A 25,709-nucleotide genomic window follows, 5' to 3' on the forward strand; every position below is an offset into this window, starting at 1 on the left:
CCGTGTCCCTGCCCAGCCCACGGAAGCCTCCCTCCCTGGGACGACAACCCACAGATACTTGCAGGTGCTGCTGTGACCCCATAGGACCGGGGATGGCAAGGCTTTTCTGTAAAGGGCCAGAGGGTAAATATTTTAGGCTTTGCGGATGGTCTCTGTGGCAACTACTCCACTCTGCCCTCATAGCATGAAAGCAGCCACAGACCATATGTAAACGAACTGGCATGGCTGCCTGCCAATAAAACTTTATTTACAAAAACGGGCTGTGGAATTCATAGAGGCAGAGAGTGGATGAGAGGTTACCTGGGGCTGGGGGGTTATTGCTTAATGGGTACAGAGTTTCTGTTTGGGGTGAAGAAGAATGCTGGAAATAGACTGTGGTGATGGTTGCACAGCAAAGTTAACGTACTTCGTGCCGCTGAACTGTATATTTAAAAAATGGTACATTTTATGTTATGCTTATTTTAACCACAAGAAAAGTGGTTAAAATGGCAAATTTTACATTTCATATATTTAAGAAGAAAGAAAAAACAAAACAAAAAAAAAACCAGGCTGGGGACCAGATGTGGCCCCCAGGCCATCACTTACTCACACTTCCTCAGTCCTGCGGGGGAACGCCACTTTGCCATAGTAAACCCACCAGTTCCTTGTTTCTGTGTCTCTCTGGCATCTGGGCGTGGCATCCTGCACACAGGAGGTAACTCTAAAAACAGGACTTTGTGTCTGGATTCTGTGGCATGCCAAACGCCTTCCTTTGGACATGAAGTTTGCAAGGAATACAGTGTTCCAGGTGGGGTCACCCAGCCGGAGCGGGGTCCCAGCCTGCGCCGCTCTGGGCTTGGGCAGCACACGTGTTTCTCTGCAGTCCAGGAGGGTCCTTGCTTCCTGTGGCGCCAACCCCGCTGGTGCAGACCAGGCAGCCAGCTAAAGGATAAAATCCAGGCATTCTTCCTCTGAACCGCGGAGAGGTGGGCCCCTCAGACTTGATGTGTTGATTGTTTGGGACACTAACTATGGGGTTTAATAGGAAAATTCCACTGGCTCTTTCACTCAATCATTTTCACCCGCCAGGACCTTTTAGAACCCCGAATCTGTCATGTATCGTATCCGCTGTCCTCCCAGCTTTGTGTCATCTGGAAACGACTTCCATCATCTTCAGACATGTCACCATGTCCCTGATGGAGCCACGGTGGAGGCCGGAGCCGGCTGTGGCTGCCACTGGATCATTAATCAACACTCTTTTGGTGTCATGGATCTATTGGTGAAAAAGTCACCTAACTGGACGGTTACCATCCGGCCACTTCTCTGTATCTTTCCCACAAGGACAATGCACACAGCGTAGCTAATGCCATTAGGAAATGAAGTCACATCCTCCACAGAATTCTTCCACATCGAAAGGGTAACAGGCGAATTAGACACCACACACTTATTTGGGGTAGACCATGTGGGCTCTGGGGCTCCAACCTTCTAGGTGCTTGGAACCAATCTGGTGACTGAAGGTGAAACAATTCCCTGCATCTTAAAAACTCCTGACTTTACCTGAGATAGACCCCAGAACCTTAAAGCCAGGGCAAATAGTTCTACAACAGCTACTGTCATAAAAGGAAAAGAAACGAGAATGCAAATTAAATGCATCTAGATTTCGATGGAAGCCAAGCTTTCCCTTTGAAAAATAACTGAGCAATCACAGTTACAAGGTCTCAAGTGAACTCACTTATTCATTTTTAAATGCAATCTTTCCAATAGGAAGTAGAGCAGACATGAAGACAACTTCTTTTGCAGAGGTTCAGAGCTCTCTGAGCAAAACCGCTGTTCCCACTTCCACGATATTCACTCCCTGCCCCGAAGTGCACACCAGCCTGGGAACACCGTCTTCTCCAGGACAGACGCTGGCTGCACTGAATCCCAGTTGTGGAGAGAGAAGCCCCAGCAAGTACATCCCATGGCAGTGCATCCCATTCACGATGGCTATGGGGCATGCACAGTTAGGAGCCTGGTCAAACATTCAGCTACTCGGTCTTCGGTTTGCAGCAAAATTTCCAGGATCTAAATTCTAAATGACCTCAACAGATATTTATTGATGTTTCAAATTCACGTGTGCATCCTCTGTAGGAGTGGCAAAGAATTGCATCGGGCTTGATGATTCGGAAAATGTGCTCTCCCTGAATTCCTCTGGTAACCGTGGGATAGGTGTTATGCAGGTCAGGAACCTGATTTCTGGGACTTTAAGGGACTTGCTGAAGCCCCAGTGCACCCAGCTGCTGGGTATTGGCGCGACTACGGTGCTCACCCTTCCTGTTGTCCCCCAGGGCACCCTGGAGAAACAGTAGGAGGGGAGCCAAGGCGGCTGCCCTGAGCACTGACTACCTGGTGCATTTCGCATACTTTACCACAGGGGCCTGGGGGAACGAGGGAGCCCCATCTTACCTCGTCCGTGATCTGGCCTCCGAAGGTCACCCATGTTCCTGATAGGAGAGATACAGGCTCAGGTCAGAGAATGGCCCCGGGAAGCGCAGTTCTCCCCAGGGTGCTTGGACCTCAGGCTGCAGGGCACAGTGGGGCAGCCACAGGCTGCCACGCCGCTCTGCGGGAGCGTGTGCTTGGCATGCGTGGACACCTGGCCTTTGGGGCATGTCTCCCTCTCTTGGAGCCAAGGAACAAAGGGGACAGTAAGTGCCCAGAGCAGGCAGCTGACTGCAGGGCTTTGACATGCTCGTTGGCGCTCAAGCCGCTGCATCTCCTATTCCAGGGACATGCCGTGGGCAGCGGGACCAGGGCTGTCTCCCTGAAGATGTGCAGGGCTGACAGCCATGCCCTCGCGTTTGCTGGGTGGTGTGTGTGTGCGTGTGTGTACGTGTGCACCGTGGAGGCGGAGAGACAGCGTGATCTGGGAACAGAGCTCATATCTGGCAAAAGAAGAAAAAGGGCAAAATCTGACTGCCCCTCATGAGGGAATCTGTCACGTAAGGCAAGAAGATGCTGGTTCCCCGGGGGCAGGGTGCTTCCCTGATTTTCTGCTGCTGGGCAGTGGGCTGTGTGTGCAGAGGGCCCTGGTACTTCTCTCACTTCCCCTGCTAAGGCTGCATCTCTGCCCTCCTCCCTCTCGTAGGCCCCTCCCCAACAGCCTCTTGGTTACCATGGCAACCAAGCCTCTTCCCTCCCCCCCCCATCCTGGCTCTGGGTGCAGCTCCCTCCCCCACCCCCGGCCTTCCTGCCACCCCCGCTTCCTTGCACACCACTGGACCAAGAGGACCCCACACTCACCGAGCCCCAGGCAGGAGACCCGGAGGCCCGACTTGCCCAGGTTCCTGGAAAACAAACGTGGCGTGAGTTCTCAGCGGCCAGGGCAGAACCCATTGTTTCTACTGCCCAGCCTCCCGAACTGCCCACCCACCTCTTTTGAGGCTCTGAAGGCAAGGGGTCCTTTGGAGAGAGGCCTGCTGCTAGCCCACCCTGGGGGTAAAGGGCCAACCAGGGCAGAGCCACGTTGCTGGGACAGGCCACGCTGTGACCACGGCAGGGCCCCGGGAGCCACATCGGGGAGAAAACATGGAATGGACTCCATCTTATTTCATGGGCTGAAACAAGACTGGTTCAGGCCTTGTGGCCCCGGATGCAGGGTGTCCTCTTGTAAGAAGCTTCTCTTGCCATTTCTTTAGTGTCATGTCTGTGGTTTTGTGTGTCTTTACTCCCTCTCTCCGAGGGGTGGAGGAGAAGTTAGTCCCGTATCACCTGGGCCACACAGCCCTGGGCCCTGTCTCTCTGCAGGAGGAAGTGGGGGCAGATGAGAGCCCTGTTGAAGGGCACTGGTGCCCAGAGCAGGCCTGACCCCCAGCCAGGGCCGCTCAGGAGGGCAAGAGCCAAGATCCCCTGGCAGCACACGTCCTGATCAGACCCAGTGGCCACAGCTGCACAGACTGTCCAGGGCTCCATCACAGGCCCCCTGAGGCACCCGCCAGATGGGGCACATCCTGGGGTCCACGTGGGTGAGCTGCAGGCTGTCATTAATGTCCTTAGGAGGTCATGGAGGGCAGCAGTGCCCTGCTGAGGGCTGGGATGCCAGTCCGTCCTGGCCTGTCCATCCTGCACAGGCTGCCTGGGAGCCTGCAGGGCAGCAACAGGCCGGGTGTCACTGATCCCCCGACAGCTCTGTCGGGCAGGTGCTTCTCTTTTCCTGATATTCCCATTTTACAGAAGAGCACACTGGACCTGCGATTTCACCCAGGCTCTGAGAACATGCTCCCAGCCACAGAGGCATGCTCCCGCAGCCCCGGCCCTTAATGGGAGCTGCCCAGATGGTGAGGCTGACAAGTGGCAGAGCGGGAGTCCACTTCCCTCGTGAGTTCCCACTACTGGCATCCCGGTCCTGGGACCAGCCCGGGGTGCGATACCCTTCTAGGCAGTGGGAAGCCAGAGAGCTGTGAGAGATGCAGTGGGTGAACCCCAGCCTCCTTCCCTAGGGCCGTCCGGCATTTCTAACTTCAGTGGATGCTCTGTCCTGTTTTTCTACCCTATGTGGCCCCTGGGAAGCAGGTGTGGGGCTGAGCGGGACCTGCCCTTCTCTGACATGGGCCCACTGTGACCTTCTGCAGCCTGGGTTTCCCTGGTTACAAGATCCCTGGACCCTGCCCACATTACAGGTGGTCGTTGGTCGGGGGGTGGATAGAATAAACTTGTAAGCGGTTTGATAACAGTTTGTCACCAAATTTAAAGTAGTTCTAAACTGCCCAGCTTTCTTGTTAAATTTCCCATTAAAACCAGCCCAGCCATTGGCCCACCGTTCCTACAGGGAATGCTGGGATTTTTCCCTGAGGACATAATCACAGCTGGTTTCTTTTTCGGGCAGGGGAGCAGATGGGCAGTGGCTACAAGCAGAGGCTCTGAAGCTGGAGTTCAAATTCTGCTTCGACCTTCCAGGCTGTATGCCTGCCCCTGGGCATGTCATGTAACTGCCTGATGCCTCGGTGGGCTCGTCTGTAGAATGGGCTTGAGATGCTGCCTCTCTCAGGGGGTGGCCATGAGGATGAAATGGGATAACACATGTGCCTGGGGCACAGGGTCACAGAGAGCACAGAACGGGGGACAGCAGCCTTTTCCTTAAACGAGAAACAACAACGGACAAATCCAACAGGCTTTAAATGTTACCGTGTTAAAAAGGGAACTGAAGTTTCCCCTTGTTCTTTTTCCCCCCTATAAATCAGTGAAATACTCTACTAGAGCCCTCAGCACTGCTTGCGTATTCCGACCCAGAGACACTTGGTTTGTGACCCTAGAAAGAGGCACGATTTGTAACTATGTGAGGTGATGGATGTTAACTAAACTGACTGTGGTGATTGTTTCACAATAGGTAAATGTATCAACCCATTATGTTGTACCTTAAACTTACACAATGTTATGGGTCAATTATATCTCAAAAATAAAAAACTGGGAAAAAATACTTAGAATATTCTTGATTTACCTTCAGATTTGCTATGAGAGATTTCAAGTACAATATGCATGAAATTCAAGGGCCGAGTAGTCACACACGTTCTTCAAAAGTTTTCTTATAAAGTTTAAACCATGCTGGGATTGATGTCGCTTGCTAAGCAGAGAGTAAACTTGTGTATTCTTGTGTTTAAGGAAATTGGAATTCAAAAGGAATTAAAAAAGAAAGAAAAGCACAATGACATCACCAATAGACCCTGCATCAGGCCAGCTCCATTTAGCAGATTAGGTAAATTTTCTCACACTGGCTAGAAGATGCTCGTGGTGAGAAATTAGAACGTTGCTTATGAGCAGTCTGGTAATGGAGCAAAAAGGACTAAAAGTTGAAATCAGTGGTCTTAACAATTTTGGGGTCACAGACCCCTTTGAGACACTCCTTGCCTGGAAATGCTCACAGACACAAAAACCTTCAGAACCTTGTTTGCAATGCCCAGGCATTCGAAAGCCTGGGTACGTGGTCTAGATAAATCCGGTGCCGGAAGGGAGGCTGAGCCTCTGCCTCGTGCGTGATGGTGGGGGAACAATTTCCTGGCGAGGCTCTGTTGAAGGTCAAGTTCTAGGCATGTCCTCCTGCAACTGCCCTTTATCACAGTGGAACCAAGTGCTGGCATGAGCTGCGTGTTCAGGGGATGGGCGGCTTTAGCAGCAGCAGACAGGTGAGGACGCAGGACAGCAGGTTGAGCCCAGCAGTGCCTGTGCCTGAGGAGAGGTGACACCCCTCGGCCACCAAAAGGGGCTCCGAGTTTCCTCGGACCGGATGTAGAGTGTTTGGCGATGCAGCTGCAGCTCCACCCACCGCCCACAGGAATCATTTAGCAAAACTAGGACACCCAGCGATGCTGCAATTACCCCGCTCAAGTTGTTTCCCTGTTAAAATGATGGTATTAGTTCTGCCATCCGCTGCCAGGCCTCGGGAGAAGGAACGGGAAGGGACAGGGATCTCAGGGCTAGGAGCTTTAGAAATACGGCAGCTCAGTGGGGGTGGGCAGAGCTCAGCAGATCACAGCCGCGGGTGGACTAGGGCTGGTGACACGCTGCCACTCGAAACTTTCAACACGCGAAGATCGTTTCCTATAGCTTTTCCTCCCCTAATTAAAACCTGACATCATGATAAACTAGTTGGCTACATCTCTCAACCCCAATAACGTTAGTCTTTATTAATTTGCCTCATGTCCCTCCTGGGGTCTGGAAAAATGGCTAATGAGGGCTCAGGGATTTAACCTTTGCTGGAGGAAGACAATTGACGCCCATCACGCAGCCCCCTGACGCGCTGCACCCCTAAACACTGCACCTCAGACTCCGGGCAATTACAAATCCCGTAAAAATAGCTGTTCAGGGCCTTTACCTTCAGCCTTCTGGGCGGAGGACAAAAATATGATCAGGTGATGGAAAGCAACTGGGTCTTGGTGAGCTGGCTTGATGGACAGGGTTGCCAGGGCATTTGCTGGTTGGTTGTCACCCTGCGGGGATTATCTGTTTTCAGCCCCCAGGCTCCAGGCTCCCTAAGGACAGGCCTGGACTTCCGGGTCTTTGCTATCAGATTGTAGCTGGCAGCTGCAGGGTCCCAGGGGTGCTTGTTGGCGTAACGTGGGGCTGAGAAGTCCAGGCCCTGGGGCCAGACCCTCAGGATCAAATGCTGGTCCCTCTCCTTGCTCACGGGGCTTGGTGTACCCCTTCCCCCGCACTGAGCACCCCTGGCAAGAATGTGGCACCCTGGTGCAGGCCACACACCTTCAGCGTCACTGTGAAGGGCTAGCTTCTGAAGGAGGTGGTCAGAATTGGGGCAGATCTGGATCAGGTCCCCTGCAGCTCCTACCTGCATGCACCCTGGCTGTGGCTCTGGGATAGTCATTATGGAGCAACCCCATGAGACAGCTACCCCAAGGCAGGCACCTCATGCTCAGCGAGGGGATCCAGTGGTTTGGATTCTGGCTCCCATTTCAGCTGATATGAGATTACAAATCCTACAGGGAAATGAACCCACCTTCCTCCTGCCGCTGCCAAGAAAAGCTCCCAGGGCCCTGCCATGTGTAAGGACAGGCGGGGGTCCCCCAGTGTGGAGGAGCTGGGGCTGGGATCTGAACCCACTTCCTCAGACTGCAAACCCTCTGGCCCAACGACCACCACACTGCCTGTCTTGCCCTCCCTGCCTCCACATGTGCCACACGCACACACGTTCACATGCATGCACTCACACACAGACGCACACACGGAGATGCACACACACACAGGTACACACACGGAGACGCACACGTGGAGATGTGCGCACACACACAGGTGCACACACACAGATGCACACGTGGAGATGTGCACACACAGGTGCACACACGGAGACGCACACACGGAGATGCGCACTCACACACAGGTGCACACATGGAGACGCGCACACGGAGATGCGCACTCACAGGTGCACACATGGAGACGTGCACACACACACAGGTGCACACACAGACGCATGCACGGAGAGATGCACACACACACAGGTGTACACACAAATGCACACGTGGAGGGATGCACACTCACAGGTACACACACGGACATGCACACACAGAGAGATGTACACACACAGGTGCACACACGGAGAGATGTGTGCTCACAGACACACACACAAACGCACACAGAGATGTGCACACACAGGTGCACACATGGAGAGATGCACACACACAGACGCACACACGGAGAGATGTGCACACACAGACGCACACACACAGACGCACACATGGAGAGATGCGCACACACAGATGCACACACGGAGAGATGCGCACACACAGGTGCACACACGGAGAGGTGCATAGTCACAGGTGCACACACACAGATGCACACTCACAGGTGCACACACACAGATGCACACACACTGGTGCACACACACAGAGGCATACAGTAATCTTAAGCCCTCAGGCTCCTTGACATATCTAATCCTCAGTGGATCTTAGGAGCTTGGGAGGGAAATCATGTCAATAGTCACATTTTCCATTTACAGGGTGCTTCGTATTTTTGGAAATGGTCTCACTTGTACTAACTCCTTTGATATCCTAGGACTGACTTAAAAGTCCCAGCGGATAACACGAATCTAAACTAAAAAACAGATTCTGTTTACTCTTAGCCTTTGATTCCCACTGAACCAAAGATATAAACCACCAGAGCTTCTAGAAGAGAGAATTCTGCTCTGGACTGTCCTCACTGAATTTAGAGAATGGGAACAAAAGCCTTGTACCCCAGAGGCCCATAAAAGAACGTCAAATGTCCCCCAAGGACCAGGGAAGGAAAGGATACGGGTGGAGACGCAGAAGGGCCCAGTTATTCCAGAATTCGTCTCAAGGACGCCTGGGACTTATGACACAGCTCCTTCACATGAGGTCCAACTTCTGGGCATTGGTTTTGTTTCAAGCCACACTGCTCAGTTGTTAAAGATTCATTCTCTCAATACTTTTCAAGTTGGCACCAACACCAGCTAGAAACCCAGACATTCTCAAACACAACCAGACTCTTCTGTGGCTTTTTCTGAGGCTGGCCTGTGAGATCTGAGTCACTGAGAGCAGAGTTGGGAACCAGGGACCTAACTTAGCTTTTCCAGCTCATGCAGACGGTTTGTTGTAAGAAATCCCCTTTCCCCAACAATACCATTCTCGAAGCGCTGAAGGCTCTCAGTGAAGAGAAACTCATGAGTGAGAAAGGCTAGACCTCTAGCCTGGTGAGCCTCGGTAGAAAGCCAGCCCCCCTTTTCCACGTGGGTACATCCACCGGGCACCTGAGCAAGGCCCTGGACGGAGCAAGGGGGGCATGCAAGGAACAGCAGGAAGGCCCCTGCCCCCTGACACTGGTGCTTTGCACGCTCTCTACGTACTAGTCATGGCGAGCGTACCCAGAGTAGGGGGGGACTGGCCGAAGCAGAGGGACACACAGCAGCCTGGACTGAGCCCTTAGCAGGGAACCCCGGCTGCGGCTCTGTGCCCTGTGGAGCATCAGCCCTGCCTGCAGAGGAGCCCAGGCTTGGGGTCAGGCTCAGTTGCTGGGGGGAAGATCTAATTCCATCACATGGTTCACCCAGTATCCCTGACTATTAAACTGAGGTTTGTCAAGGTAGCTTGGCTGCAAAGACATCAGACCACCCACGGGGCATCTTTGGGGCCTGTGTGCCCAGGGGGAGGGCAGGGGTCTGTGGCCGGTGCCACAGGGTTCCCAGAAAGAGGAAGCTTTACCTTGCGTCCAATATGGGGGGGGCTCAGCTATAGTGAGCCCTCCCAAGAAAAGAAACAAACGAGCAGAAGGAAAGAAAGGCACCATCACCCCCTGCAACCTGACCCTGAGCCTTGATTTTATCTTTCCCCGCATCTGCCAAGCTCCCCCAGATGGGGGTGGGAGGGCAGCCCCCGCCCCGCACAGCCGCCCCGCGCCACGTACCTATACTTCATCCCGGGGTGCATCACGCTGGCCTCGCCTGTGCTCAGGAGGCTCTGCACCGACAGCTGTCCCAGGCTCCGGGCCACCATGGCCACCGCGCGGAAATGGCTGCGGGTGCCCAGGCTGGGGCTGCTGGCTGCCGGCCGGCCCAGACGCTCCTCGGGGCCCCGGCCCTTGAGGCCATGCTCCGAGCACACGAAGGACACCTGCATGTTTCCGGCGCTCAGCTCCTGGCCACGTCCCCCCTCCTTCCGGGCTCTGAAGTCACCTGCCCCTGGAAGCCCTGCTCCGCCTGGGACAAGACTTTATCCCAGAAGGTGAAGAAGCCACCAGGCGTTGCTTCAGGAGTGCAGATTTCTGACGCAGAAAAGCCTGTGCGCTCTCCGGGGGAAGGGGGTGAAATTTCCAGAAATGTGCTAGAAAAGACCTGATCAGATAGAACTCAGAAATCGAGGGGTGGGGAGGATGCCATTGCCTCTCCCTTCTCTGCGGGTCCTTCCTCTGCCCCACCCTGGTCCGACTCTGTCCGCCCGAGCCCCCAGCCCAGCTGTGTTCGGCAGGGCTGGGCTGCCAGTAACTCACGACCAATGAGCGGCACCGCTGTCCCCTGACAGCAGGAGGAAGAGGGAGGGCGCCTCCCGTCAGGGTGGCAGCCCAGGGCTTCGGGGAGCAGCTGCTTCTCCAGGCTTCCCCGAGTCTCTTGGACGGAGCCTGGCGTCCACCCCTGGCTCTGCGCACTGTGGCTCTTGGGACTCCCACCAAGTTAACGAGGTGACCGGCGAGAGGCATGGGAGGTGCAGGAGGTGATTCGTTATTAATGACGCGGATGCACAAGCCGCCCCGATCGCCCTGGCCGATCCCCGGGAGGTCGGCGCCGGCGCTCCAGGCTAACAGCTGCTCAGCCGGGACCGCACAAGGGAGGCACTGCAGCCAGGTGGACAGCTGAGCGTGTAGGCAGCTGGCCTGGCCAGCTCTGTCCCCTGGTGGTTCCCACCCAGGAAAGTGGGGCTGCCACCAAGGTTCAGCACAAGAAGTCAGATCACCAGAAATCTGGAGGAGAGAGGACCGTTCTGTCTAGATGGTAATGACGCAGGTGACGTTAGGAAAGAAGCCCGGGGTCAAGGGGTCAGAGACCTGAGAAGCTCCAGCACTCCGCACGGTACTTAGCTCTCGGCACGTGCTCAATAAATACTTCTGGAGTGAATGAATGAATGGATGGATGGATGAATGGGTGAATGAATTGATGAATGAAGATCCCCCTGCTTTACCCCATCCGCCTTTCCCACACTCATGGGATAAGGATGAAGACAGAACAAAGCTCACAGGTTTCCTGAAACCCAGAGAGATGCCCCCGTTGGCAGGAAGGGCTGGCTTTGCCCTCTGACCCTGAGCATGCCACTCTCACTCCGCAGGGTGGCCCTGGCCAAAGCTGCATTTTGGATCTCATCTTGCCCTGCGGAAAGGGCTGAGAAAGTGTGGTGGATGGGAGGCAGGTGGTCAGGGGTCTAGCTCAGGCTCTGCTGCTAATTCGCTGTGTGATCCCAGGCGGGTGTCTTGCTTTCTCTGGGTCCCTGGGTATCCACTGCCAGAATAAGGTGGCTGGCCTGAGGACCACGCTGTCCCTCCCAGCTTGGCTTGCAGGAACCTTCCACACCTGCTGGCTGTCCACCCTGTGCTCTGACGGGACCCAGAGAGGAATCCACCCAGAGATGTTCACAGTAGATGGTGGCTGAACTTGCTCTCAGCTCTGGCCCTGCCTTCTTGGCACAGAAGTTAAGAATAAAACCTTGTTCCAATCCCAGCCTCCCTGCGCCTGAGCTGGGCAGCCTTGGGCAAGTGACCCCCTCTCCGAGCCTCAGGGCTCTTGTGTCCAACGCAGGTCACAAAGGCATGGCCAGATCACGCCTGCAAAGCACTCACACAGGGGTCTGGTCCTTGGGAAGCACTCCCACGGTCCCTTGGCAGAAGGGAGTGGCTTTCTGGCCATGGAGTCAGGATAGACCCCTGTGTGAGGCCCTCCCCCATCCCCACCAGTAAGAATACCCCTTCTGTCCTCCCCGTGGCCTGACTCGGCAGCAGGAACCACCCATGAGGTGGGGACCTGGACTTGGGGATAGAGGCCTGGGGAGGGCAGAGCTGGTGCCTTTGCCCGGGGGCCCTGGAAGCTCACAGACGCTACGTGTGGAGGCCAGTGGGGCCCCTCAGGACCCACAGGCCGGCTCTGCCTTTCCTCTTCCACCTGCCCGTAAAAACCTCGGGGCCTGGCTGGCCTGGGTCCCTGAGCTCAGGGTAGGGTGGGGCCCTCCTGAGCCCCTTGGGTGGGTGGGGGGATGGGAAGGAGGAAGGACAGCCTACGGTGCTGGCCCTTCCACCTGCTGGAACCTTGCACTTGAAGACAGCAGGTCTTGGTCCCCAGGAAGCCCACAGGCCTGCCAAAGAGGCTGCAGGCGGCAAAGACTCTGTCTTTCGCTCCTCCCCAGGCTCGTGGAGCTCATGCCCATGGCAGGGAGCTCAACACCTGACCAGGATGCTAGAGGTGCTTGTTGCAAATGCAGATTCCTGGGCCCCAGCCACGACTACTGAATCGGTAGCTCCGGGGCTGGGCCTGGGAAGCTGTGTTTTTATCAGGAGCTTTTTTTTTTTTTTTTTTCGGTACGCGGGCCTCTCTCTCTCTCACTGTTGTGGCCTGTCCTGTTGCGGAGCACAGGCTCCGGACACGCAGCCTCAGCAGCCATGGCTCACAGGCCCAGTCGCTCCGCGGCATGTGGGATCCTCCCAGACAGGGGCACGAACCCGTGTCCCCTGCATCGGCAGGCGGACTCTCAACCACTGCGCCACCAGGGAAGCCCCTATCAGGAGCTTTGAGTGGTGCTGTGCACTGGCTGAGAGGATGTGGAAATCCCCTACTTCATTCCACCTTCTACTGTTCTCTGTGCTCTGGCAAACTGTCAGATCCTACAAGGGCTAGCATCTTACTATTCCTCTGGGGCTGCTCTTAACCAGATGGTGTGCTTTAAGCTTTAAGAGAGATCCACAAAGACTTAGTCACCACAGTGTGTAAAAGGTCACCCGCCTCATCCCCCGCAATCCAGCAATTCCACTCCTAGGTATGTACCCAGAGAACTAAAAACTTACACCCACACAAAAACTTGAACACATTATGTCCACAGCAGCATTACTCATCACAGCCCCAAAATGGAAGCAAAATCCAAACGTCCATCAACTGACGAATGGATAAAAAAATGCGGTCTACAGCCGCACAGCAGAATGTTACTCAGCCATACCGAGGAATGAAGTACTGATACATTCTACGACATGATGACCCTGCAAACATCATGCTGACAGAAAGAAACCAGTCACAAAAGGTCACATATTGTACGATTCCATTCATATGAAATGTTCAGAACAGGCAAATCCATAGAGACAGAAAGTAGATTAGTGGTTGCTGGGGGCTGGGTGGAGTGGGGAATCAGGGAACGATAGCTAATGTGGGCGCAGTATTTCTTTTTGGGGTGATGAAAATGTTCTAAAAAATGGGTGACTTTTGGACAACTGTTTGTACTAAAACCATTAAATTGGATGCTTTAAATGGGTGTATTTACCAAAAAAAAAAAAAAAAGTCAATGACCTCAAAAGTCTCTGGGCCTGGGCTTCCCTGGTGGCGCAGTGGTTGAGAGTCCGCCTGCCGATGCAGGGGACACGGGTTCGTGCCCCGGTCCGGGAAGATCCCACATGCCGCGGAGCAGCTGGGCCCGTGAGCCATGGCCGCTGAGCCTGCGCGTCCGGAGCCTGTGCTCCGCAACGGGAGAGGCCACAGCAGTGAGAGGCCCGCGTACCGCAAAAAAAAAAAAAAAAAGTCTCTGGGTCTTCACTCTTGCTGTGCCCTGTGGGAGTGCCCTTCCTGTTTCTCTGCTTTTGAAATCCTTGTCGACCTCTCTGGCATCAGCTGAGATAGTACATGCAGTGCGAAGCAGTCCCCCGCCCCCCGCAAGCACCAGTAACCTTTCCTTCCTCCCAGTGTCGCCGACCTCAGCCTCCCCAGTGACACCAGGGGCCTGGGAGCCACAGCAGGAAGCAGCCCTCCCAGACTTCGGCAGCAGTCAAGCCTTCACTCTCGCAGGACCTCCTGGGCCTGGCCTGGTGGTAGAGTCCCCAGCCCCGACTCCATCCCACTGTAACGTGTTGTGGGGATGATGGGAATGGACATTTGACCTCAGAACCCGCCCAGGGAATCCAGGACAAAGGTGTCTCTGGGTCCAGCAGAGAACTGCCAAGAGGGGAAGTCGGGTAGGTGGGTTTTCACAGCTGGCCAGAGTCCGTAATTTTTCATGTGCCCCAGACAGCGGTCACAACTCATAATATTCTTAGAAAATCACAAGAATTAGACAAGGATGGAAAGCTGAAAGCTTAAGACCTTGACCCGAACTTGCCACAGTAAAATGTCACTCCCAAAGGGTCTCTCCTTTCAAGCACGTTTGGGTGGAGAAGTGAGTCCCAGACACGGGCTGGTCGACTTGAAATGGGCTTTGGGCAGAAACATCGAGTGTGGATGGTTGATTTTGATCCACAGCAGATTCTGGGTTTTTTTCTGCCTCTCCAGTGCCCGCTATTGTTAAAACAAAGCAGCTGGTTCCTGCTGTGATCCATCAGAGGGGCGGCCACCCCAATTAAAAGCTCTGCCGCGTCCACAGAGTGCCACAAAAGAGAGCTTCTCGGGACAGAAGCTGTCCCAGTGAGGGATGGGGAGATAACAAAGCTGGGGCCTAGCCAGATCCTTCCCCCAAGACAGTGACAGGTTCACAGTAGGAGGGGACAGGACCCTCCCTGCACAGAATGAGGCCCGTGGAAGCCTCAAGGTCTGGAGTAGAAGTTTTAGAGATGGCTTTTAAATTTGGGGGGGGCCGTGCCCCTCGATTGGACCAGGCGGGCCCTCAGCAGTGAAAGTGGGGAGTCCTAACCACTGGACCACCACGGAATTCCCTAAAGATGGCTTTTCAAAGCATGGACCGCAGCAGCAACTCAGGAATGAGGACGAGCCTCGGCTGTGCCCTGCAGAGGCCTGGGTGCCTCCCCTGTATCAGTAAGGCTGCCCCAACTGTGCTGTGTCCTGATTTGTACTCAACAGGGACTTCCTGCCCAAGGCAGGGGCAGCTGCTGAAGAGTTGGGGGCCACCCTGATGGAGCAGTGGGATGGGAGGTCCTTGGCCCCTGAGGTTTCTGAGAGCAAAGGGTGGCAGACCGGTGGCCTTCCTGGAGGAGGTGTCCTCTGGTACGTGAGAGCGGAAGCCCCCTTGGGGGCTCAGTGCTGTGGCTGTGCTTCCTTTGGGAGCTCATGCCCCAGTCACGCCCAGCGTTACCCGCCCTAAAAGGCAGGAGGGCGGGTCAGCCGTGAATGGGCCCCTCCTGCTTCTTAGCTGTTGCCCTGTACTAAGTGGTTGTGCCCAGGCCAGAGTAAGCGCTTCCTGCACCTTTTCTCTTTTCAACCTTAGCAGCACCTTGGAGGCATAACAACAGCGACAATGGCCACAGCGCTAACACTTACACGGTGCCCGCTGCGCCCCAGCCATTGTGCCGAGCGCTTTGCGAGCAGCTCACTAAGTTCCCACCACAGCCTTCAGCTGGGCCCTGCGAAGCTCCCGTTCACTGGACGACACCGAGGCACAGAGAGGTCGAGGGAGGGAGACTAACGCTGGGCCCGCCCTCATTTCACAGCGGAGGCTCCTGCTCTCAGGCCCCCAGATTAAAGGGTGAGGGTGGGGACGCTGCCTGGCACCGTCTGCGGGTCTGACTGAGCTGTGCTGACCCCCGCCTTTCCAGGTGGACGGCAGAGAGCCAATCAGCCAGGGTTCCTGTCCTTGCCCAATCAGAGGAGCCTCTTGGGGGCGGATCCCCCAAATCTCTGGGCAGGGCCTGAGGATCCGCGTTGCTAACAGGTGACCCCCTGATTCCCGCTGCCAGGAGCGCCTGGGAGGCACTGAGTTGTGCTGTGCGTTGGTTACAAAGCCACACACCAGCAGTTGTTTTAGGATCGCTCAGCCCTTCCCGTCCCTGCCAGACACAGGGGAGGGAGAGGCTGTGACGTCCCTGTAAAGGCAGGGGAGCTGGGGCGGGAGGCCCAGGACCCGCAGAGGGATGGGTGGCTGTCTCCAGGCCTGGGGCCGCCGCTGGGCCCCAGCACGGTGGCCACTGCCAGCAGAAGCAGACCCAGTACGAATGCAGGCCATGGGTGGCAGACGCCAGGGTCCTGGGCCGGCCCTCCACAGGGGCCCACGAGGGACCCCCGGATCATTGCAAGGCAGCTCGTCCCGAGTGACCGGCTCGTCTCGCCACCTCCCTCCCCGCTCCCTTCCCATCTGCTTTCCAGGTGCTATTGTTTCCGCCCATGAGATTCCAAGACTGGGGTTTATCTCCCACCAGGAGCCAAGCCGGGAGCCCTAAGTTCCGTCACTATCTCCTTTTGTCCTCAGCACACTTCTGTGAGGAAGTAACTATAGTCTCTGCTTTCCAGATGGGGACACTGAGACACAGAGAGGCCAGGTGACTTGTCTAAGTTCATATAAGTACCGGTGGTGGAGCCAGGATTCCCCTCAGGATACTCAGTGATATCGCTGCAGGCTCAGGAGTTGAGTCAGCCCTTGGGACCCGCTGTGGGTTGAAATGTGACCCCAAAGAGACATGTTCAAGTCCTAACTCCCGGCACCTGTGAATGTGACCTTGTTTGGAAATAGGATCTTTGTAGATATTATTACGTGAAGATTGAGTTCCTGCTGGATTGGGGGTGAACCCTGAATTCAATGACTGCTGTATTTATAAGGAGATGGAGATTTGGAGACAGACAGAGATGCACAGAGGGAAAACAGTCATGTGAAGATGGAGGCAGAGATTGGAGTGACGTGTCTACAGGCAAAGAAAGCCAAGGAGGCACGGATGTAGAAAGCAAACTTATGGTTGCCCGGGGAAAAGGACGGGGGAGGGATAAATTGGGAGATTGGGATTGATATATATACACTACTATATACAAAATAGATAATTAATGCTACTGTAGAGCACAGGGAACTCTACTCAATACTCTTTAATGAGCTATGTGGGAAAGAATCTAAAAAAGAGTGGATATAAGTAGATGTATAACTGAGTCACTTTGCTGTACACCTGAAACTAACACAACATTGTAAACCAACTATACTCCAGTGGAAAAGAAAAAAGAAAAAGAAAGCCAAGGAAGGATGTTTCCCTACAGCCTTCAGAGAGCGTGACCCTGCTGACCCCAGGTCCAGACTTCCGGGTTCTGGACCATGAGAGAATAGACAGCTGTTGTTCTGGGCGCTGCGTTGTGTTACGGCAGCCCCAGGACACTGATATGGGACTGTCTCAGGGTGGACCGGCCCCCTGCTTGGCCGCCTGCACTGCTCCACTCACTGTCCCTCTCTGGACTCTGTTCTTCCTCCTTTTCCCACCCATCCTTTAAGACACACCTGGGTTCCCAGCTCTTCCAGGAAGTCTTCCCTGACTGACCTCCTGTGAATAAATGAGCAACTGGAGAGTCTGTTCGATGAACTTGAGCACGAATCAAATACTGCCCGTGATTCCTGTAGGAGGCTCGTGGTAAGAGGCTACGATCTAGAGGCAAAAACCACAGGCACGCAGGACGGCCCGCCCTATCAGAAGCTCACGACCAAGGCTCATTGCCCGGGGCTCCCCGCCTTCCGGGCTGCATCAGAGAGTCTCAGACACAGCTTCCAGTCCTGCTGCCAAGGAAGCAGCAGGAAGGAGACATACTTTACAGGGGAATATTCTGAAAAGTGGGTTAAGACCAAGGCCGCATAACGCCACCCAGGCAATACTTACAGAGGCTCGAAATGTTCTAGGTGCTGGGAACAGACAGAGGCTGTGCTCTCAGTGGGGTGCAGATGGGCAAAAACAAGGTAAGAGAGACAGGACAGTGGGCTTGAGGATGACTCACTGGGCATTTATTTAGACTGGGTGGTGCGGAAAGTCTCTTTGAGGCCAAAGATGTGATGATCGGAGCCTTGTGAAAATCTGGAGGACGCACCTTCCAGGGGAGGGAATAGAATGTGCAAGGACCCTGAGGATGCAATGAGCTTGCATGTTTGAGATATGGAAGGAAGGAAGGAAGGAAGGAAGGAAGGGAGGAAGGGAGGAAGGAAGGAAGGGAGGAAGGAAGGAAGGAAGGAAGGAAGGAAGGGAGGAAGGAAGGGCCGCGCATGGTGGGAACTTTGGGTTCATTCCCGATGCCGTGGGTAGCGGACAAGGAACACACCTGAACCAGGCCCAGTGTCCAGCTGGCACTGCCTGGGCCCAGGTCACAGCCTCTGGCCGGCCTGTGGCCACAGCTGCTGCCCTGTCTCAGGCCACATCTCCAGACCCTCCATCACTACAGTCAGGTGGACATGGGGAAGGGGAGCTTACACAGGGACTGTGTAGATTTAAAAATTCAGGGCATTTTTTTTTTTTTTTTAAACAGCAAGAGTTGAGGACAGTTAAAAAAAAAAATGGGAAAAGTTACAAGAAAGCCTTTTCCCCCAGCTGCAGGCTCAGGTCGGCTGATATGGTGTCTGGGCCCGAGGTACGTCGTCGCCTTGCTCCACGGAGCAGCACTTATCTGGAGGCTTTATCTTTTTTATATTAATATTTAAGACCAGGTTTAGCTGAGTCCCAGCCCAGCTGCTGCCGGGAACATTAACCACGGAACGGCATCTATCTGGGATCTTTAATAACCCTTGGTCGTGGTTTCCGAGGCCCTCTTCCCAGTTAACCGAAACCCCTGGATGCAGCAAGATGAAATCCACCAGATAAAGGGCGGGCCCTACGGGGGCGACATCTGGCCCATCAAATGCTAAAGGCTCAAGTGGTTTTTCTTGTCAACTCTGCTCCTTGGGAAGCAAGTTTCCCCAGGGTGTTTCAGCCCCACAGTTAGTCCAGCAGGTTTCAGATGGGACACAGACCTTTTCCTTGGGGTGTCAGGCAAATAAGAGATTTGTTCCAGTACTCACACCCCCCGGCTGTGTTCGGGTCCTGGGGCTGCCATGACAAAGTTCCACGAACTGGGGGGGCTTCAAGCAACAGAGCCTGGCTCTCTCACAGCTCCGGGGGACAGAAGGCTGCAATCTGGGTGTGGGCAGGGCTGCGCTCTCTCTGAAGCCTCCAGGGGAGGATCCATCCTGGCCTCCGCCAGCTTCTGGTGACCGTGGTTCCTTGGCTTGTGGCCGCGTCCCTCCCACTGCTGCCTCCGCCACCAAAGGGCCTCTTCCCTATGCGTCTTCACTGGGCCTTCTTATTGGGACACCAGGCGCTGGATTTAGGGCCCACCCTATTCCGGTGTGAGTTCATCTTAAGTAATTACATCTGCACAGAGCCTATTACCAGATAGCCGCACATTCTACGGTTCCGGGTAGATGAAATTTGGGGGGACAAAATTCACCCCAGTGCCCCCTCCATTACAAACAGTATCCACACCTGAGGGAGGTGAGGTCTCCCTGGGATGGGGGACGGGCTCCGGCCCCCCTGCCCACCCCGCCTCACCTCTACTTGCCTTCCTCGCTCTGGCCCTGGGACTTTTCTCCTCACATGTGCCCCTGTCCCCTTGGACTGGAAAGTTCTTCTCCATGTCTTCAACTGGTCCTCCTTTCAGATGGCTGGGGTCTCAGCTGCCCCTGGTCTCCCTGACTCTCTTAGGCATTTACTTGCTTTTTCTCTGCCATCCCCCAGCAGGATGTAATGTCCAATGGGGTGGGGAGGGACCTTGTCTGTCCTGTTCATGCAGCATCTGGCAAGCCTGTTGCCTGGAGCCAAGTAGATAGATCTTGAGTAAACATTTGCTGAATTAATGAAAAGTATCAATGACTTGCCAAAAAAAGAAAAAATGCAGGGACTTCCCTGGTGGTCCAGTGGTTAAGAATCTGCCTTCCAGTGCAGGGGGGTGCAGGTTTGATCCCTGGTCGGGGAGCTCAGATCCCACACGCCTCAAGGCCAAAAAAATCAAAACATAAATCAGAAGCGATACTGTAACAAATTCAATAAAGACTTTAAAAAACGGTCCACATCAAAAAAATCTTAAAAAAAAAAGAAGAAAGAAAAAGAAAAAATGCAGACCCTCATCTCCTTCTTGACAAATTTCCATCAGAATCAGGAGATCCTCGGGGCCAAACTAGCTGACCCTTTGTCCTTCCTTTACAACTGGATTTATAATGCAAAGCCTTAAGAATCCTGCCATCTAATGGACTCAGGGCAGAAGTGCTTTATATCTTTAAATGACAGCCTCATGCTGAAGATCCAAACACTTGTCCACAGGAGAAAATGTTACAGCAACAGGGCTGGTCTCTGTTCTTCTCTCCAGAGAACAGTCAGATAACCCCGGGGCCTGCGTTAGACGGAAACCAAATCACATATAGGACACCCACTTAAATCTGGACTTGAGATAAACAACGAATAACTTCTGCTATTACGTCCCGATGATGGCATAAACTGGTTGTTTATTTGAAATTCAAATTTAACTGGGCTTTCTATATTTTTATTTGCTAAATCTGGCAACAGTACATAGACTAGGTGGGTGGGTGGGGTCCCTTCTGGCCAACTGGCTCTGGCCAGGACTCGTCCCTGGGAGGTACAGGAATAAAGCCTCGTATACGTAACGTATCAACTCAAACGCCAGCTCTGGGGCTCCTCTGGCCACTTTCTGAGGCTTTCAGAGGAGAAAGTGGGCAGGTCAGAGCACTGTCCCAGATGCTGATTTCAGTGACAAGCGAGCTAAACAGAATGTCTTTCTGAGGTTCAGAAGAAACCCTCCAGGTCCGCATCCGAGAACACAGGGACACATACTCCACAGCCTTTGCTAGCCACAGTTACAAGCGTAGTTGCAGCAACCAATTCAGAGGCCACTTCCCATGAGGACAGCCCAATTTAAGCACATCTTGGTCCCCAGGACCTCGCACGGGTTTCTGGTGCTGGGATGGATTTGTTGGTAGAGACGATGAATTGAGGGATTTCCCCTAATTTGTGTTTAGTCAACCCCTGATAATTAATGTGTCCCAGTGACACGGCAAGAAGACAAATGACATAGTATGTTTACCCCTGCTGCAAAGTGTTTTCAAGAAACCATACTCTTTTCCCATGGAGGACACACCAAACGCAGCAGAGCTTATCTCTGGAGGAAAGGACTATGCAGACTCTCATTTTCCTCTTTTATACATTCCTATGCAGTCGGCATTCTTTTCTTTCTTTCTTTTCTTTTTTTTTTTTTTGCGGCACGCGGGCCTCTCACTGTTGGCGGCCTCTCCCGTTGCGGAGCACAGGCTCCGGACGCGCAGGCTCAGCGGCCATGGCTCACGGGCCCAGCCGCTCCGTGGCATGTGGGATCTTCCCAGACCGGGGCACGAACCCATGTCCCCTGCATCGGCAGGCAGACTCCCAACCACTGCACCACCAGGGAAGCCCCATTCTTTTCTTTTTGGCTGCGCCACACAGCATGTGGGATCTTAGTTCCCCGAACTGGGATGGAACCCGTGCCCCCTGCAGTGGAAGCATGGAGTCTTAACCTCTGGACCGCCAGGGAAGTCCCACGGTCAGCATTCTTAAACCCCAAGGAGTTTGCCCCAGTTGACAGTGACGCCATTACCCCGTTTCCTGGGCTGCATCCCTCTCGCAGCCCCTGCCTCGGCCCCCTCCTCGGCCAGTGGACCTCCTCCTGTCCCCGCCCAGCCCAGCCCTTACCGGTACTTCATGCCGGTGCACCGGGCGGTGCAGCTGTCCAGGGAGAGGCCGTGCATGCGCAGGAAGCTCTCCATGTTCCTGGCCTGGGCTGCTGCCCGCACTTCCCGCAGCTGCTGCAGCTCCAGCGTGCTGGCCTGGCGGACGGGGTGCAGGGCCCAGTCTGAGTGACACCTGCCGACCACACTCCTCAGGCTCTCGCTGTACGTCATGGACAACATGGTCCCACCCGGCCCAGGAGCTGCCGCTGTCCGGATGGGAAACGCCGAGTGGTGATGGGTTAGAGAGCATCCCGCCGTCCCCGGTGCCCAGGCTGGACGCTGGCCCTGGGGCTGGGGCAGGGGCTGCGGCAGGGACACGTCCTCCAGATAGAGTGGCCACCAAGGGCTCTTGGAGCCTGGGGACAGGGCCCGGCCCCGGAATGTAAACACCTCTTGGCTTGAGATTCTTGGTCCTCAAAGCTGCACTGGCCGGGAACTCTGGCTGAGCCACCCCCTCTGCCCCTGCACCCATGAGGCAAGCACAGGCGAAGCTGCATTCCAGGTGGGAGATCCCCCCCAAAAATGCTCCAAATGCGAAGGGGGCAGGAGCATGCAGAGAGCCCGGCCCCCAGAGTGGAAGACTTCACAGCAGCCCCTGGAGGGGTTCCCAGGGTAAAACCAAGTACAGGGCCGTCCGGGGAAGCAGCATAAGCACACCTGTCGCTGAAGCAAACTCCAGTGTGATTTTGCCAGGGGACATGGCTCCCCCAGGAAGGCCCTATTTGTTGGTTCACAGCCTGGTAAAGGGAAATGTTATCCACACGTGCATTCTCTGCTTGTAGAAAGCGCCATTGCACCAGCACAGTTCTTTGGGCTCCATGCTCAAAGTAATTATGTCACAATCCACGAGTTTTTGCAATAGAAATACTGAGCGGATGCATTTAAGGAGGGAGTGAAGCGGCAGAGGGAACAGGTTTGGAAACTGCAAAGCTTAACTGTTAAGAACCATTGCTAAATCGTCATCTGAAAGGGTGATTACACTTGGAAACTAAAACCATAAACGTCCATCAATAGGAAATCGGTTATGTAAATGACGGCTCATCCATAGAATGGAAATTTATGCAGCCACGTGAGGTGTCTCCACGTGGACTGATAGGCAATGAGTCCCGGGAGGCAGCATCAAGAAAGGAAAGGAGAGAGGAACACGTGTGTGCACAGAATGCTGCCCGTGTGTCAATTCACGCACACACGTGAGTAGCTCAGTGAAGGGCCAGCATCACGGCTGTGCGTCCACGCACACACGTGAGTAGCTCAGTGAAGGGCCAGCATCACAGCTGTGCGTCCACATCCTGCAGTGGCTTTCACTGGGCAACATGGACACGGCCGCAGGGGGCAGGGCTCTTCTATAATCCAGGGGCTCCCCCGCCCCTGCCCCCCACAGCTGACCAAGGGCCTCTGCCCCGGCCCAGATGCCTGCACCGTGTCCCCAGAATTGTCACCGTCACCGAGGTGAGATGCGTCTTTTCAGCTGGGGTCAGCTGGACCCTGGAGCCCAGCCCGAGAACTGGAGGAACCAGCATTGTCCCCACCTCTGCCCTAAGGGAAAACAAGTTCCATTATCCCTGGGAAGGGCTGGGCAGGCTGCCCTGGGGGCTGAGGCAGCTGCAGAGTCCCTAGGGCGGAGAGGGCGTTGGGGTCGCCTGGGCTGGTCCTTCCTCAGGTGAGCTCTCCATTCCCAGTTCATATCCCCCTTTCTCCACGGCAGGTATCATCACCTGACAACGTGCTTCTGTCCTCTCTAGTCATCTTGTTTGGTGCACCTGACCTCCCTGAAGGTCAGGTCCAGGAGGGCGGGGACTTTTCCATCTACTTTCACTGCTGCACCCTCAGCTACCGAAGTAGTAACTGGGTGTTTCCCTGGCCGCGCCGCCAGCACCTGGAGGGGCTGGGCTGGCCCCCTGACTCAGGCCAAGGCTTTCTGCAGGCTGCCTTCTCCTGGACCAGGACTTGCATCGCCATATCTCAGACCCACAGGGGGGCCCAGAACCTCTAGCATCCCCCAAGGGTTTGGACTACGGTCTCTGAGGGATGCTTTTGCAGGACACGAAAATACCCACCTTCCAGGAGAATCATTCTGGGGCAGCAGAGGGGGGGCCCAGGCTCGGTGGGGGTGGGTGGGTTTGACCTTGGACGTGGCACCATGGACGCCCACAGGTAGCAACGCCAACTCCCTCCCTCCCTCCTCCCCTCCAAGTGCACGCAGATGTTTCAGGCAGATGTTTCAAAGGCGTCTGTGTGGCCTGTGTGGGGCAGAAGCAGGCCAGTCCTGGCTTCCCTGGGGGGTCCGTGTTCAGAGAGAACAGCTGGGCAAGCAGCAGTTACAGGGGTGCTTCCCGAAGAGCAGGACCCACCTCAGACGTGACGGTTCCCAGCCAGGCCCAGCCAGGCTGAGATCAATAGCCATTAGAGCTTTCAAGACATTACCCGCAAAAAGCAATCCTGGTCTGATCTGGCTCTGGAAATCTAGTCCTGGCCCCAGAGCTGCAATGACAGTGTGGCTGAGTGCCCTGCTTCTGGACACGGGCAGCCCTGTCCAGTGGGTGTGTCACCCACTCGGTGCGACCCAGGCAGGCATCTGGACTGCTCCGAGCCTCAGTCTCCACGTCTGTGAAGTGGGATGAGCAGAGGCCTATTGTGCAGGCTGCCTCGGGCTGCACGGGACCGGCCTGGAAAACTGGACAGGGGCTGGCCTCACCGTGGGAGCATGCCACGTGTGGGAGGTGGCCACCAACCACGAGGTGTGCACCCTGGCACCAGTTATGATAAGTGGCGTGAGGACAAAATACACAAAACGGGGTGGAGGGGACATGGGTGGGCAGGCGGGGGCCTCTCCAGAGGTCGCATGTGAACATGGGCCTGAGTGATTCGAGGGAGCCGTGTAGGGCGAAATGTGGATGTTAGCCATCGCCCCCACTCTGGCGGAGACACACACCCCTAATGAGATGGGTGAAGTGGGTGCGGCCAGGACTTGGAGGGCACCTCTCTGTGGGGCAGGGGTCCCTCCTGCCTGGGATCTCTCCTCATCTCGAGTTATAGCGGCCTTGGGAGGGGCCCCTGGGTGGGGCAGGGTCACCAGCCGCATGGAGGGAGCCCAGAGCCTCCTGCTGGACGTGAGGGTCCTGGTGGCGCAGGGCAGGCTTGGGCCAGGGGACTCGTGGGAGGAGGGGTGGGCCGTGGGCGAGCACAGTGGCCCCTGAGCTAGGGTGGAGGGTGAGGACCTGACGCCCACAAGGGGGTCTGTGACCAGAGGGCCGAGCACAGCGAGGAAGGGGCTGGGAGGCGTTCATCCTCCTAAGGTCCTCGAGGGTGGGGGAGGAAGGACACAGAGGGACTCGGACCGTCACCAATGCTGTCCAGCGGGAGAGGACAGCGTAATAAGCCGGCTTCCCCTGCAGGCAAGCAGGGCTGGGTCCCTGGGTGAGGGGCCCCTCGAAGACTCCCCTTGTTGGGGCTCCTGCCTTGGCCACCTGGCTTCTCAGCGACCCTGACCGCTCGCTCCTCTTTGCCATCCTGCGCCCCCATCTCAGGAAAAATCAGCCCTCTTTAATAGCCATCACTAATTACAGAGCCTACAGGGTCCCCCCCTGTGCTGGGGCCTGCCTTTTGCAAATCTATTCCTGTGGACGGGGGTCTGGGGAATTCACGGGAATGAACCGCGTGACATGGAAAAATGGAAAGAGACATTAACCTCATTAAGTCCATGGGAATCGCGACCTTGCTGAAGAGCCTTCCACCTGGAATGCCTGAACTGAGGTCTGTTTACTGAAAGCCACCAAAGCACGAGACATGGGATCCGGAAGGAATCCGGAAAGTCTCTTTGAGACGGCGACACGTGTCTCGACACCGGAGAAACCGGCCTAAGTTCCTAAAGCGGGAGCATGGAGGGCAGCGGCTCGAAATCATTCTGGAGCGCGGCTCGAAAATGCACAGCATCGCGTCAGGGCAAAAACAAAATTATTTTTGCTCGCGAAGCACCAGCAAACCAAGGCCCAAAGAAGCAGCCCCCGGCTCTCTCAGGCCTATGTTTCGAAACAGACCTTTCAGACAGCACCCAGCCTCCTG

General features: G+C 55.2%; 1 protein-coding gene across 5 annotated transcripts in view; it reads right to left on the reverse strand.

Moving 5' to 3' along the window:
- KCNAB2 (potassium voltage-gated channel subfamily A regulatory beta subunit 2) overlaps positions 1 to 25,709 on the reverse strand; it is a 96,703-nt gene that overhangs the window by 23,793 nt on the left and 47,201 nt on the right. For 3 of the 5 annotated variants that reach the window (XM_022598827.3, XM_022598825.2, XM_022598824.3), the window contains 2 exons: positions 3,262 to 3,305; positions 2,425 to 2,462 (listed from right to left, as the gene is read on the reverse strand). In XM_022598827.3, the coding sequence (XP_022454535.1) occupies positions 2,425 to 2,462; positions 3,262 to 3,305 (82 nt within the window). Of the gene's footprint in view, positions 1 to 2,424; positions 2,463 to 3,261; positions 3,306 to 9,882; positions 10,627 to 21,609; positions 23,714 to 25,709 lie in introns of those variants that run through there. The other 2 variants (XM_022598829.2, XM_022598828.2) reach the window with 2 other exon arrangements.

The sequence above is a fragment of the Delphinapterus leucas genome, chromosome 1, assembly GCF_059928025.1.
Source record: "Delphinapterus leucas isolate spDelLeu-1000000601 "Yukka" chromosome 1, BTC_Dleu_Yukka2, whole genome shotgun sequence".
NCBI lineage: Eukaryota > Metazoa > Chordata > Mammalia > Artiodactyla > Monodontidae > Delphinapterus > Delphinapterus leucas.